This window comes from Notolepis coatsorum, assembly GCF_963971535.1.
Source record: "Notolepis coatsorum genome assembly, chromosome: 1".
Lineage (NCBI taxonomy): Eukaryota > Metazoa > Chordata > Actinopteri > Aulopiformes > Paralepididae > Notolepis > Notolepis coatsorum.
The window spans coordinates 146547151-146562868 of NC_140165.1; the positions used below are offsets into that span (position 1 = coordinate 146547151).

Genomic DNA, 15718 nt, shown 5'->3' on the forward strand with positions numbered 1-15718 from the left:
AAATGACCCAGGTAAGAAGACCTCGATTGTGGTCGGGAGGAGCCCTTTATAGTTCAACAAGGGGGGTGTGTGGTCCCATTTGATAGGTCAAATGGGGGGGGGGGTACAGGTTTGGGGAGAAAGGGGAGGGGAATGTCTTATTCCACAGAGAGGGGGGGGGCATAGGTAAGGGGATACAGGGGAGGGGAATATATTTACATGAGAACATTAGATATTATACCACACACCCAAACAACTGCCTCTTTGAACTGCTGCGGTCAGGCAAGCGATACCGGAGTCTCATGGCAAGCACAGAGAGACTCAGAAGGAGCTTCTATCCCCAGGCCATCAGGATGCTCAACGACAATAACACTATGTAACAAACCATCAAATACACTCACAGCACACACATCCACACGTACACACTCATTTTAAATAAACAACTCAATGTAGCACCCACTTTACCCACTTTAGACATTTTAACACACTTTATATTGATTGGTAAAGAGATTTGCACTACAACTCATACCTCATTGCACCTTACCCTAAGTTGTATCTCATCCCATTTCTGCATTGTACTGTATATTGTATTGTAACTCAGTTACTCATTTTCCCCCCTACTCTGTGTTGTATATTGTATATATTGAAAATGTTTGTTTACACTTGTTTACATACTTTTTACTTTCTATTTTATACTTACTTATCCATTTTTATTTGTATCTAGCACACTCCCAGGAGCAGAACAGAAAAAAGCATTTCATATAAAAGTATTCTGTATTTTTGTATGACAACTAATAAAGAAACTTGAACTTGAACTTGAGATCTGTTCATCCTCTGTTTCACAACAGACCATCCAGAGCTCCAAGCCACGGTTCATTGCCCTGCATTTCCAGGAGGTGGGAGGGAAGGATTACCTGCTCAACATGGGACATGCAGACAACTTCTTTTGGTAAGTACTTTGACCTTAAGACTCCAAGGTCCTATTTCATACTCACTCACGGTGGTGTTGTCAAAAGGTAGAATCCTACCCAAGTCTTGTAGGCTTGAAAGTTGGAGGCGTCGAGACACGCATCAGCTTGTATGCTGACGATGTAATATTATACCTACACAATTCAGAGATATCGATTCCCCCTCTTTTAGAATTAATTACCTCTTTCTGTGAGCTATCCGGATACACAATTAACTGGACAAAGAGTGACTTTATGCCTCTTTCTGACACCTTCACTCCCGGTTTCCTGGAAAATCTCCCATTCAAATTGGCAAAAGATCGCCTCACCTATCTTGGTCTGACCATACCCAAAGATCCTAAATTAATATTTAAATTGAACTTTGCCGACTATGTTTCAAGGCTAAAACAATGCATTGAAAATTGGAAAGTACTACCCCTCTCCATGATATGCCGCATAAACTCTGTCAAGATGGTTTCTCTCCCCAGATTCCTATACCTTTGTCAAAATCTTCCCATCTTTCTCACAAAGTCTTTTTTCAAAGAACTGGACTCTGTAATTCTGTCTTACATCTGGAATTATAAGAATCACAGAATCTCAAAAATGCACTTGCAAAAACCTAAATCTGAGGGAGGGCTGGCCTTGCCAGTATTTAGGCACTACTACTGGGCTGCCAATGTAAGGGCTCTGATGTACTGGCGGCAGGGGACAACAGGTGAATTGACTCCTGGGGCCCCCTTGTGGCTGAGAATGGAGGCTAATTCCCTTATTAACTCATCCTTGCCAGCTATGCTATTTGTCAACCCAGGGGTACCCGGGATCTTAAGAAGCTTGAAACTAAGTTTTGTCGTGGAAAACTCTGTCAGAATTTTAAATCAAATCAGGGGTGCTTTGAGCCTACCAGATGTTTCTATCCATGCACCAATCTGTTTTAATCACACTTTTTCGGCTCCATGGACAGACGGGGGTTACCTTGCCTGGAGTGGGAAGGGGCTAGCTTCCATTAAGGACTTATACATAGACGGTCACTTTGCATCCTTCGATCTACTAAAGAGGAAGTTAGAGTTGCCCGGCACCAACTGGCTCAGATTTTTACAAGTCAGAAATTATGTTAGATCCAAAGTTCAGGCTTTCGAAGGGCTCCCAATTGAACATTCTTTCTTTGATATATTGCTGAGCCCTCCCCACTCCAAGCACCTCATCTCTAGGTTTGTGTGTCTGTTTGACAACTGTAATATGGCCTCTACTGAGAAGATTAAAGAACAATGGCAGGAGGAACTCGGTATTGATCTATCTGATATTGTATGGGATAGGAGTCTGTCTATAGTACAACTTGGCTCAGTCAATAGTAGACACCAGCTGATCCAATTTAAAGTTGTGCATCGTCTCCACTACTCCAAGCATAGATTGCACAAGATCTACCCCTCTGTTTCACCTCTGTGCGACAGGTGCCAGGTATCAGAGGGTACACTTTCTCATGCCTTCTGGTTTTGCCCTTCACTAACAGGATTCTGGGCCAAAATATTTGACTGGTACTCTAAGGCCTACAAGATAACTCTACAGCCGGGGGCAGAGCTCGCCATCTTCGGCTGCTCTGAGTCCTCTCTGAGCTTTCCTACAGCTGTGCAACAATCTTTGACATTGGGGACAACGGTTGCTAAAAAACAAATACTGATGGAGTGGAAGTCCTCCTCAGCACCTTCTTTCCAACTGTGGATGGCGGACATGACCTCTGTCATACGGATGGAGAGACTAAGGTTCCTGAGAACCGATTCACTTAAAAGGTTTTCAAAAATCTGGGACCCGTTCTTAGCCTATCTCGATGAGGCTAGAGGCGGCAGCTGATTCGCCCGTCTGATCTCACAGTCCCCCTATGAGGGACCCCAAACACAATATTTCTCAGTCATGTATGGCTGGTAACCGTGTTGTAATAGCAAATGTAAAAAATGTGTTATTATTATTATTTTTTCTTTAATGCATTTTTTTTACTTTCACTGTCTGAGTGTGTTTGTATCTATGTCATGTTGGTATACTGTTTGTCATGTTTGTACAATGTTCTGAAAAATGTAAAATAAAATATATAAAAAAAAAAAAAAAAAAAAAGTAGAATCCTTTTTCAGCACAATCCATGCAGTGCTTCATACTGGATACCCAGCTCCTCCGTAGTTCGCCATAAAACAGCATGGATGGTGCTGAGAAAGGACCCTATACTGATAACATTATTGGTAAAACAGGAAATAAGGCTAGCAGTCCAAAATTCTGAACTTGCCCTTTAATGGTCAGTTGGCCTTCCTTCGCCTCTTATGACACACTTTGTAATTGTCATTAACGGTATTAGTTGTATGTCATACTTTCTTTCTTATAATTAGCCGATGTGGAACTGCTTACTATAATTAATCCTCACAATAATGTAAAATGTAATATTTTGTAATATAATTGTAATAACAAAGTGGCCTATTTTTTAGTGTTTTATTAGTGAATATCAAGTGAAATATCATAGTGAAATATAACCTTTGTAGTTTGTATCAAGCTCTACTGAAAGGTTACATGGAGAAGAACACAACAATCAGAACACCTACAATAGCTGGAATAGCTCGGCTATAAAAACGTTTGTGTTTTACACTGTAGAATCCATTAGCATGCCACATGTCCAAGTGTTTCCTACATTTTCTTATCTGCAGGAGCATTGAGTCAAGTGAGGAAATGAGAGACTTTGACAGGGTCTGCATCTATGTGGATAACGACTTCAAAGCAGAGGACAGCTTCACGGTGAGTAAAGTGTTCGAGGCATGTTCATTCAGAGTAGTTCACCTCTGTTGCCACTAGATGGGGCCCTGCTCCAAAGGTTCACTGCACCGCTGCGCCGTTAGGTATGCTTAGACTAAGAAACAGGACGTTGTAGACTTAGACACAAGTCAATATTGTATTGTCCTCCTTGCAGTTAGGTTTTTCATCAAAGCTGTTCTGTATAGGCCAGAATGTTTGGGCTAGAATTTTCCATATTCACATGGCAGCCATTTTGCTCTTATGTCTTGCTCAGGTTGGGTTCCTTTCCACCCCGTTAAAGGTGGGAACAGAAAGGAACCCAACCTGAGCATGACATAAGAGCAAAATGTCCGCCGTGTGAATATGGTCAATGATGAAGAAATTCACTATGTGTAATTAGACAGTTAATCAGTTATTGTGTGGGCTACAGTATGCCAAATACATTGACCATTGTTCCAATCCATTAATTACCATTATGATGATACTGCATTTTTAGATTATCATGTCGTCATCACAAACCTCTACATAATAGATCATTCATATTATCAGTCAGTCAATTAATTAGTTGTTGGTTTAGTCTCTAAAAGTGATGAAGTGTTTCCTATGATAAAAATACACGCATCCCTGTGCCTCAAAGTCCCAAGTTAGAATTGTAGTATAGCACCCCTGTGTGCTGTCATAGTCACCTCAATACTGGCTTATTCTTTATGTTTATTTTGTTTTATTGAAGCAATACAAAAATAAAAAAAAATTATTTAAAGATTTACTGACAGAGCTGAGTAGTTTTCAGTTTTTTGTTTTGACATGTTTTCTCAGAATTCTACCATAAGTGATGTTCTTGAACCCTGACAACAACAGTTATCAATGGGAACTGTTACACTAGCATGTTCACTTATCAACATGCCAGTCACATGGGTGTGTTTGTAAACACTGGCGTAATACAGACATTTTTGTATTGGTTTGTAACCGACCCCAATCGCACAACACAAGACAGGTATGAGAGTGAGCCAAAACAGGGCAAATATTTATTATAGAACAAAAAGCGGCACAGTCCCTTTAAGGGAAAACACAAAAACACAAGAGTCAAGGAAATATGGAAAATGCGGCACTGTGCCTTTAAGAGGCGAACAGGCTAAGGGACTAAGGTTAAGGACCAGGGCTAAATGTCAAGGACCAGGACCAGGGGCACTGGAGAGGGGGACAGGGACAGAGGCCCGGAGAGGCGGGCTGGAGACAGGGACAGAAAACAGGGTTAAGGCCTTGGACAGGGCGAGGGCCAGAGCTGCTTACAGGGATGAGGACAGGGTTCCGACGGCGGAGGCCTGGCACGGGAACAGGGGCCCGACGGCGGAGGCCTGGCACGGGGACAGGGGCCCGACGGCGGAGGCCTGGCACGGGGACCAGGGGCCCGACGGCGGAGGCCTGGCACGGGGACAGGGGCCCGACGGCGGAGGCCTGGCACGGGGATCCTCCTCCTCCTCTTCGGATGCTGCAGACGGGCAGCGCAGAACAAAGGGGGTCCCAGGGGACCGGGATGGGAACACGCCGTCCTCCCGTGGAATACTAGGGAGCGACGACGAGCCTCACCCCCAGGAACGAGGATCACGAAGAGACGCCTTCCTCCCGTGGAATCGGGAGCGATGACGAGCCGGCCTGACGTCTGGAGTGGGAACACTGGAAAACCTCCCGTAGAGAATTAGGGAGCGAAGACGGTGTCCCACTCCAGGCAAACGGCGACAGGTGGTGATGGCTGGCACGTCGTCTCACGCCGGAGACGCGGCAGGTGATGGTAACGTACAGGATGGTAACGTACAGAACTCCATGAACACAGAGTGTACACAGATACAGATACAGAACGAACACAGAGTCCAGAACACAGAACGACCCGACCAGGACTGGAGGGGAGTCTGCAACCTATGTACTCTCCCGAGGTGATTGCAAACTCCCAACAGGTGCGTGAAGGTAGAGGATCAAGGATGTCCAAGGGTGGGGGCTGGTGAAGAGTAGAGGAGAGTAAATCATCGCAAGGGTGGGGGCTGGTGAAGAGTAGAGGAGAGTAGACAGGGAAAACACAGGAAAAAGGTCCAGGGACAGGCGAATCCTCACAATTTTGAGTTGTACAGGGAGAACATTTAGAGCTACACCGAAATCTGAATCTAGCACTAAATAATTCACATGTATATTTCTATAATTGATTTGCCAAAATAATCCATGCTTGGGGTTCAGTTTGATTGGTGATACTGGTATATGATCAGAATCACTTTATTTGCCAAATACATAGAGTGTAGAGGAATTTGTTCTAATGTAAGTAAGGTAACAGTTAATAAATTACACCACGTATGTCAATTCTATTTTCCATTTTGATAGAAAATCCTGTCCAGCACCTCCGAGAGTTTTCCTGTCTTTCCATTAGAGCTGTGTTGGGCCTAGTGGTGGGGGAAAATATTGATACAGTATAGTATCGCGATACTTTGTGTGGCGATACTGTATTGATACAAGGATGCCAAGTATCGATATTTTATTATGCAAATATATTTTTTTGTATAAGGAAGTTGCATTGTTCATTTCAATACCTGTAATAGTACAGTAGTCCACGCACACACACACACACACACAAACACACACACACACACACACACACACACACGCGCATACGTGTGCATTCAGTTAAGTTGTAATATGACTGTAATACAAACAGTTCAGTTTGTCAGGTACATGCAACACAGATTACAGTGTTGACATCTGTCTGCTTGAGAAAATACCATTTGCTGCAATAAAAATTATTGAAGTGAGATGAACAGACTGAAAACTTTATTTTATTAGATAAAACATGTTGACAAAGTTTTGCTTTGCAGTTGAAAAAAGGTAATACATCGCAATATATAGCAATATTAATATCGCAATACTCAGTATATCGCAATATATTTTTTATCGCAATACTACCGTATCGTGACTTAAGTACCGTGATAATATCGTATCGTGAGGCCTCTGGTGATTCCCACCCCTAGTTGGGCCTGAGTCCGACCCCGAACCCAGCGGGTCATGTCGGGCCCAATCGGGTTCAGGTGAAGAATCAGAGCTCTAGTATGGAGCACGTCCAAGCCAGCCCAGGCTAATTCTGTCCCAGCCCCAACCACGGCAGCAGTTCTGGGCCCAATCAGGTTCGGGCAGAGAATCAAAGCTCTACTTTCCCATGTGTGGCCTAGACTCAACAATACCCAAGCTACTGCACAAACTCACAGTGAGCAAATTGTCATAAAACCACAGCTTTCATGTAAGCAGCATCGATCTCAAAGACATAGTATGATGCAGTGTGCTGTTCCACTGTGGTAGGTACCTAGTGTAGGTGCAGACATAGGCAAGGTGTTTAAAGACAGATTTGTAAAGATAGCCTGGCTCTCCCTTGGCCTCATATCTCCATCTATCCTTTACCCCCCCAGGCTCTGTTTATAGCTGGAGCCAGAAGCATATGGCCGTGTTTGTCTGTGGTACTAAAGTGCCATTATAGAGCTGTCATGAGGCTGCCTGGGTCATGGGCTCAGCCTCAATCTCCACACCTGTCATGAAAGCCATCTCTTTCTCTGAACTCCCCTTCAATGACCTCTCATGCTGGTACCAACTGAGTTCTGGCCCCTTTCTTAAGCCACAGCAGGGGGGGGGGGGGGGGGGGGGGGGCTATGTCATACAGTAGGAGACCAGTGTTTGTTCGTAACAGCAGTTGTTGTGTTCACTAAAACTCTGTCCCCCTGATAGGGTTCCATCCCCCATGTGTGGAAAGTGGCTCCGTATCTTTGAAACTATTAACCTTAAACTCCTCCCAGGTGAGACCCCCAGTCTGGAGCTGTGACAGTGGGGGTCAATGGATCTGTCCGTCCACTGAGCTGTGTGAAGTAAAGGGGAAAGTCAATGGCCAGGTGTGAGGAGAGCGGGCAAAGTCAATACATTTAACTCTAGATTAAAATTATTGATCCCAGCCCATTTGTAAACAATAAATAAAGGGTGCAGGGAGTGGCGGACAGCTGGGACTATGTTTCCCCTGTGCTGGAGCTTTAGCCCCCCCCCCCCTTACCCCGAGTGGGCTGCAGCCGCCCGCCCCCCCCCATGCCTCATTCTCATTTTGCCTGTGCCACCTGCATTGATTTTCAATTTGTTTCCCCTGGCTGTGGATCATCAGTTATATGACCAAGGGAGAGTTTGGGGGGTTCAGCCTTCAGAGAGCTGCAGAAGTGGAGGGGGGGCAGACTCCTAGTACAAATGGTGTTTTGATAAAAAATCACTTGTAAGTCAATATTTTTTTATTAAACTGTGCACAAACCTGATTGATGAAGATAGGTGTTTGGCAGAGTATGTGGAGGAGAATATCTGTGTGTGTGTGTGTGTGTGTGTGTGTGTGTGTGTGTGTGTGTGTGTGTGTGTGTGTGTGTGTGTGTGTGTGTGTGTGTGTGTGTGTGTGTGTGTGTGTGTGTGTGTGTGTGTGTGTGTGTGTGTGTGTGTGTGTGTGTGTGTGTGTGTGTGTGTGTGTGTGTGTGTGTGTGTGTGTGTGTGTGTGTGTGTGTGTGTGTGTGTGTGTGAGAATGTGTGTGTGCGCATGAAAGTGAGCATGTGTGTGTGCTTGATTTTGTATAACACTTTTTCAGATACAAAATCATCTAAGCCAATGACGGATCAAATCTGCTTAGCTATTACGATCCATAGTTCCTCTACTACTAATTAGATTGTGTCACGCTCACACAGCACACGCTGCCAACTATCTCTGAACTTTGATGACACCATACAATATCAGTCATGTTGTAGAACCATTCCAAAGTCAAGCTTTTAGTTCCCCGCTATCCACTCTCAAGGTTGGGCCTCGTGTGCCCTAACCTCACACCCCTATCTTGAACAAGTCGGTCCCTAATCGCTGGTCACCGGGGCTGCTGGCCGTAGGGACAGTTCCATCCCATTAAATGAGGATGGCTTTGGCGCTGAAGATAAATGGTCTCTTCAGCGAGAGATCTCTCATGCTGGGGCTGGGGGGGGGGGGGATGTGCACAGTGGGCCGTCACGCCCCAGACCCACTGGGTGCGGGTTGATTTCTCTTCACCCCCCCCCCACCCCACCCCATCCCCCAGTCAGAACGGCGGCGGTGGTGGCAGACAGCAGGCCTACTGCTTAATACCTTTTAAATTGTTTTAATTTTCTGTCTTTATTGATCTCTCAGGGCATGATTAATCAGATCAGTGGAGCAGGCAGTTAGTACATTAAAAATTGTCAGCCCACGTCAGGGATGATTGGGTGCTAAAGTGTGTGTGTGTGTGTGTGTGTGTGTGTGTGTGTGTGTGTGTGTGTGTGTGTGTGTGTGTGTGTGTGTGTGTGTGTGTGTGTGTGCATACACACGTGTGCACATGTACACGTGTGTACACATACACATACGTATGTCCCTTCTTTAAACTTTTGTGTATGTGTAGAGAAGCAGGAGTTGTTCTCATGTTAGATTATATTAGATTAAAATGTATTGTCATCATACAGCACAAGTACAGTACAATGAAAATAATTTTGGTATCCAACCAGAGTGCAAATGTAACAGTAAAGTGTAATAGTAATATATACAATGTGAATGTACAGGTGATTAAACTGGATATACGATGGATGTCTGTAACAAGCTGTACTTTTTTTTACATTAAAATGCATTACTTTCTCATTACTTCTGCACATGATCCGAATGGAAGTCTTCAATAGACTTTGAAATTGTATTTAAAGGGGAACTATTTTACTATTTCTTTCACTATTTGGGCACTTTTACACAATTCCTGTGAGTCTATGGAACACCTCTGTATTTTTTTTTTAATTCATTGTTTTGTATTTCTAATCAAGTACTCAAAAACAGCGTTTTTCTACCTCAAGATCTTAAGCCGTTTTGAGGCTGGGCTCCAACCACTGTAACCCTAACCCTAACCCTGCCACATCAACTGCCACATTATTATGCAGCTGAGACATCTCTGACATCACAGATCAGCACATTTTCAGATGACTCAGTTCAGTGAGGGTGAATATTGTAAGAGGAGAATTGGAAGAATGCGCCAATATGAGAATTAGAGACATAGATCCTATTAATATAAGTCCACATAACTAGGAAACAATGCTAAAGACTGAAAAAGGCCATTTATAAGATAGTTCCCCTTTAATATTTTAAGATGTCGTTGCTTTCATCGATGCTACTCGCTTTCACTGTTTTGTTGAGATATTTTACCAAATGTAAAATTGACATCTGGAATTGGAATTTATTTGTGTTGCTACTTGTCTTTTTGTCCAGCTGGTACAAGCTGTCGTCAGAGATTGTAACATGTCTGTTTCTTCTTTTGTCTACGCAGGCTTTGGGAAGCATGTACTTCATCCACAAGACATTGAAAAACATCTACCAGTACGATTTCAATGGTAAATGATCTGTGACATCATTATTGACTAAAAAAAAGAAAGGGAGAAAAAAAACATTAATGAGACTTTGTTATCACCTGTTGATGGATGATACCAGTTCATGTCTTGAACACGGTGATCATTTCTAGAATGCAAACAAGCCAGTCCCCTTGCAACCCTGCATCATTCTTTTCATTCAGGGCTTATATGGTAGGACAGAGGAGCATTGTTGCATATCACCAAGATTCCTGTCTTGTTTGTTTATAACATTTAGTTACATATACATAACATTTATAACATGAAGTAAGTAATTCATTAATAAATTTATTTATTCATACATTTTAGGGAAATGCACAACTTTATTCCTGTCGAACGTGACAGTCTGATGAGCCACCCCTTCTTTGGGCCAGACATTTGCAGAGAATCTGAATTTAAAGTGAGGCTGTTATTTGTTAGCTGTTGCATAGTCCAGTCACGTTAGCCATGAAAAAGCTCCTCAGAAAAGCTTATGGAAGAACCATAAACATCCAGGACCTGCCACTTTCTCTGTGGCCCAAAGCCGATTGGCGCTCACCAAACACAGTCTAATGGCTTGCTTATAGATCCGCTCATCTCGTATGCCGCTCTGATGAGGTGAACACCACTTTATTGATTGCAGTTTGCATGTTTTCTCACTCTTTTACCCTCCACGCCCCCCTCCCTGCTCTGCTGCCCCGCACAGTTAAGGATTTTAAAGCAGTGTCGGGACACAACCAGTACATGGGCTCCCTGGACGGTGTGGCCACGGTGGAGAAAGAAAAATTCCCAAAGAATTTCTGGGCTGATGTGAGTACGTGTTTGTGTCTCTGTGAGTGTGCGTGTGCGTGCGTGTGTGTGTGTGTGTGCGTGCGTGCGTGCGTGCGTGCACATTGGGAGGGCCAGGGAGGACTACGGGGAGATGCTGGACAAATGAGTCCACTGGGGTTGGAGGGCTTGTCTGCCCAATCTGACAGGGAGATGAGACAAATTATGTGGAGGAATCAATAATTACCAGTTTGTCCTCCAATGACACAGCTGGCTGCTGTTTTGTGATGTCTTGCAGTTGAAGTGGTCAAGGAAGGGCTTCATGAGGACTCGCTGGATCATACATAACCAGTAAGTACTACTGTGTGTACCTCACCTTGCCTTCACCTTCGGATAGAGACCAGCTGAAAGCCGTATTATCATAGACAAGTGGTGGCACTGCTTACATGTAGGTCCAGGTTGATGGCTTGGCAAGTCTCCTCACATACCGTACAGGAAATGCGATGCTGCTTGGAGTTCAGCCAATCACGTTCACTGCTCAACAGCTGAAATCCTGCGACCTGCTCCTTGCATTTGCTTGAGCGGCAAGTCATGCAAATTCGCAGGTCAAACTTGAACAACTTTGAACTAGCGAACGGAATGAAAATACATTTGCAATCGGACATTTTCCGCGCTGGTGCGATCAGGCTCGGCCAGTGCGGACCAACAGGTGCTCTGTGGAAGATTCACATCTATCGCATTATGGAAGAAAAACCTAGCTTGACGAGTCTTAAAACATGTATAGCAATTAACTTCCAACAGAAAATAAATCCAAGGCACTTTGTATCTTGTAAACGGCCTAAAAAGCCTTTATTAAGTCCCACCTCAAAACCCACCTGTTCAACCTTGCATACACTCACTCCCAGGGGTGCGTTGTTCATGGGACGGGGTTGCACGCCGAGCAACCGGCTCTGTGAGCAGAAGCACGCGCACGGATGTGCACGCGCGTGCACACAGGAATGCGCTGCACTCGACTGATGAGCCAACTCGCCAAGTACCCACCTGGCTACTTTGCATAACAATAGCGCAGGTCGTCAGGTGTGTTCAAATGCGTTCTCAGATACATTCACACAAAACTTGTGAATGAAATGTGTTACCTTCCATTCCTAGAGGCAATTAGGCATTGTCTTTAGTCTGCGCATGCGAGGGAACATTTATGCACATGCGCGCGGGAGCGTGCGGGAGCGCACGTGCACATCATCATTATTAAAACCAGCTTTGAAATCACCAACGCACCCCTGCTCACTCCTGACCCTCACTTTCATTTACACATCTGTACACACCTATATATTATACATTTTCTTCTATTTTTTCTCTGTTTCGTCTCTAAGCTGTCTCCCTTTCTCTGTAGTATCCCCACCATGTTGTCATTGTGAAAGCCCATGTACTGTGTTTGTCCATGTACTGTAATGCAATGTCTGTAAAGTGCTTTGAGATACCGTAAGGCGCTATATCAAATAAATGTATTATTATTATTATTACATGGCAAAAAAATACGTGTTTTCTTCTATATGCTGAGTACAACTCACTGAACCCCCCCCCCCCCTTTCAGCTGTAAGGAACAGTTGCTCACTGCTGCTGCAAAATGAGGCTGGGTCAGCAAACACCTGCTCTTGTCTCAGTACAATAGCTACTGTTTGCTCTCCTGTGTTTTAGCCACGGGGTAGTCCACACGAGAGGCCCAGAGCCTGTGTGGCCCAGCCTCCAGCTGTGAGTCAACACCGCTCCGTGTGTTGGATGCACATTAATAGTTGTCCAGTGACAGCTCGGGAAAAAGAATGAATGCCGGGCGCAGAAGACAAATGTGCTTGTGTGTGTGGACTAGCATTACCACAAGTGCACTCACTGATAAGTAAGCTTGTCATAAGTGACACCCTTTTGTGTACACACACACACACACACACACACACACACACACACACACACACACACACACATACACACACATACACACGCATACATGTGCACAATACACACATCAACCTATAAGATAGAAGTCAGGCGTTGGTCAGAACACTTACTGTTTTCTTTCGCCATCTGCCATATCCTGCCGTATGTGTGTCTGAATGTGTTCACGTGTCACCATGGGGTGTGTGCTTCACAGAGGTCTGGACCTTGTCAATGTGCACCTTTTCCACGATGCCTCCAATCTCATTGCCTGCAACTCCAGCCCTTCCATCTACTCGGCTAACCGCAAAAAGGCCCTCAGATATGTCATCAACAGGTTAGTCATTTCATTCTGTAAAATAAACACTTAAAGAAGCCTTTTGACTGCACCTAGTTCTCATCTATCGTGTGCCAAGAATCTCACAAAAAAAAAATTCCTTTTAATTTTCGTGTATAGAAAACCATTGTTTTCTCTTCCTGGAAAAAAGTACCTAATTTGAGGGTGACCACCAAAAAAACTGTCCAATATTGGATTTTGGGTACCATGCCCCTCCCCCATCTCTATAAAAACCGTAAATGCACAGATACTTAAGGATGTCCATCAAACCTCAATCAAAGGTCTGTTGCATTCGGAAATATGTCAAATCATGGAATCTTGCAATGTTCTAAATGCCGTTTCCATGGATCTTAAAAAAAAATTATTATAGTAGGGCGGCTGGGTGGCACAGCGGACATTGCGCTCGTCACCAACGCAAGAGACACCGGGTTCGACTCCGGCTGTCGGCGTTGCCTCCGTCTTGGGCCAGCCGTCATACTAACTCAATTGGTAGCGGGTGGAAGTCGATGGGTGGTAATCTGGACGTTGTGGATAGCGACTCCTACAGGTCGGTTGGGGGACGCCTGCACAGCAGAGACAGGAAATGGCGGGGGTAGTGTGAGCCTCCCACACGTTACACCTCGCCAATGAGAGTCCGCGCTGGCAGGTGAAAAGATGTGACAGGCTGCCTCCACATGTATCGGAGGGGACACGTGATTCGCGGGACAGTCCTGATATTGGGCCGTTTGTCCCGCGTCCCGCAACAACAAAACAATGTCCTGCAATTCAAAGATAAAAGAAGAAAAAAAAATTATTTTAATTTTTAATTTTTAATTTTTTATCTTTCAAAGATTATTATTTAAAAAATGTTTTAAATGTTGTTAATTTAATGCCTCGTTCCAATACCCTCTTATATTTAAAATAAAAAAAATCGGGCGACGTCACAAACCAATGCATTGCGCAGCCGAGCAATAGTATCCATCTGCAGGACCACAGCACCGACACATTCAGGACCGCGACACTTTGCGGACCCACACTCTCCAGACCCTCGCTCCCATTGGCTGATTTGGGTCACGTGACCGTCCCACCCAATGGTTGAATTGGAGTGGGACGGTCACGTGACCCAAATCAGCCAATGGGAGCGAGGGTCTGGAGAGTGTGGGTCCGCAAAGTGTCACGGTCCTGAGAGTGTTGGTGCTGTGGTCCTGCAGCAGGATGCATCTCCAGCCGAGGCTGCTGAGCAGCTCACTCGAGTCGCGCTGCCTGTCACCTGTCCGAGCCGGTGTTCTGCGAAATTCTACTACTCTGCTGAGAACTGCTGCCGTAGCGCGAATCGCCTATATGTTTGGACAGCTGGGTGACGTCACCCTATAGTTCACTCCGAATTCCAACAGGTGTACCGACATTTTATCATCTACAAATACATTCGGCTGCAAAGCCAATTACATGCAAATATTTACATGCATATACAGTTCAAAAGGTGCAATGAAAAACATATGTTTAAGATATTGTTTAAGATATATCAACAACAAGACTCAACAAGACGTTCGTCAGCAAGGTGGCAGGATATCGATTGTGGGTCATGCGCATGCGTGCGCCATGCGTGCCAGCAGACCGTAGAATTTCGCAGAACACCGTTTCAGATGATCCCCAAAAGGTAGAATGCAGGATCTGCCACTGACAGGAGCTTCACCCATGGAGGAGAGGGGGACGTCACATATAGTTGTTCAGAGGAGCGCCTCTTCAGCAAGTCTGGCCCGACTATTATTGAGAACTGAATCAAAAAGAGGGTCGGTTTGTTATAATAACAGAATACACAGGGAGTATCGCCGGGACACTGTCCAGAGGGAAGGGGGCAATAGAATCCGGAGGCTAATATCCCCAAAACCGGAGGTGAGTCTAATACCCCCCCCCCCCCCTCCCCCCCCCCCTACGTGTCCCGCAAAAGCAGTGCTGCTGTCCTGCGACTGAACCATTTTGACCTGGTCACCCTACACGTGATGCAAGGCTTCTATCCTCCCTACAACCGGCCAGTGGGGGGCATATGCAAGCAACGTTTAAGACAGGGGAGGGGAGAATTGGCACAGCGAAATTGGGATGGGAGAAAAAATAGAAAAAGGGGAGAAAAAAGTGGATAAAAAAATAAAAAGATTATAGTGTACAGGATAGAGGACTTCATGGTAATTGAACATTGTTCTGAGGTCTTATGTTTGTGTTATTTCCCGTTAGGATAACAGACAGCAGCTGTATTCCCACACCCTTCTTCCTGTTCGGAGACTTCAACTTCCGCCTGGATACGCTCAGTCTGGTCCAGGTATCACTCTGCCTGCATACCGACTGTTCCCTTGTGTTGTGTTGTGTTGTGTTGTGTACGATGATCAGATGATCAGGGTGTATAGTATCTGATTGTGTGTGTGTGTGTGTGTGTGTCTGTCTGTCTGTCTGTCTGTCTGTCTGTCTGTCTGTCTGTCTGTCTGTCTGTCTGTCTGTCTGTCTGTCTGTCTGTCTGTCTGTCTGTCTGTCTGTCTGTCTGTCTGTCTGTCTGTCTGTGTGTGTGTGTGTGTGTGTGTGTGTGTGTGTGTGTGTGTGTGTGTGTGTGTGTGTGTGT

The 15718-nt window shown here is 44.9% G+C and overlaps 1 protein-coding gene across 1 annotated transcript in view; it reads left to right on the plus strand.

Moving 5' to 3' along the window:
- Positions 1-15718, plus strand: part of inpp5l (inositol polyphosphate-5-phosphatase L) — a 45367-nt gene that overhangs the window by 18563 nt on the left and 11086 nt on the right. Inside the window, exons 3-9 of the mRNA XM_084326665.1 lie at positions 828-928; positions 3608-3695; positions 10043-10106; positions 10807-10910; positions 11167-11219; positions 13012-13131; positions 15340-15424. Coding sequence (XP_084182791.1) covers positions 828-928; positions 3608-3695; positions 10043-10106; positions 10807-10910; positions 11167-11219; positions 13012-13131; positions 15340-15424 — 615 coding nt within the window. The remainder of the gene's footprint in view (positions 1-827; positions 929-3607; positions 3696-10042; positions 10107-10806; positions 10911-11166; positions 11220-13011; positions 13132-15339; positions 15425-15718) is intronic.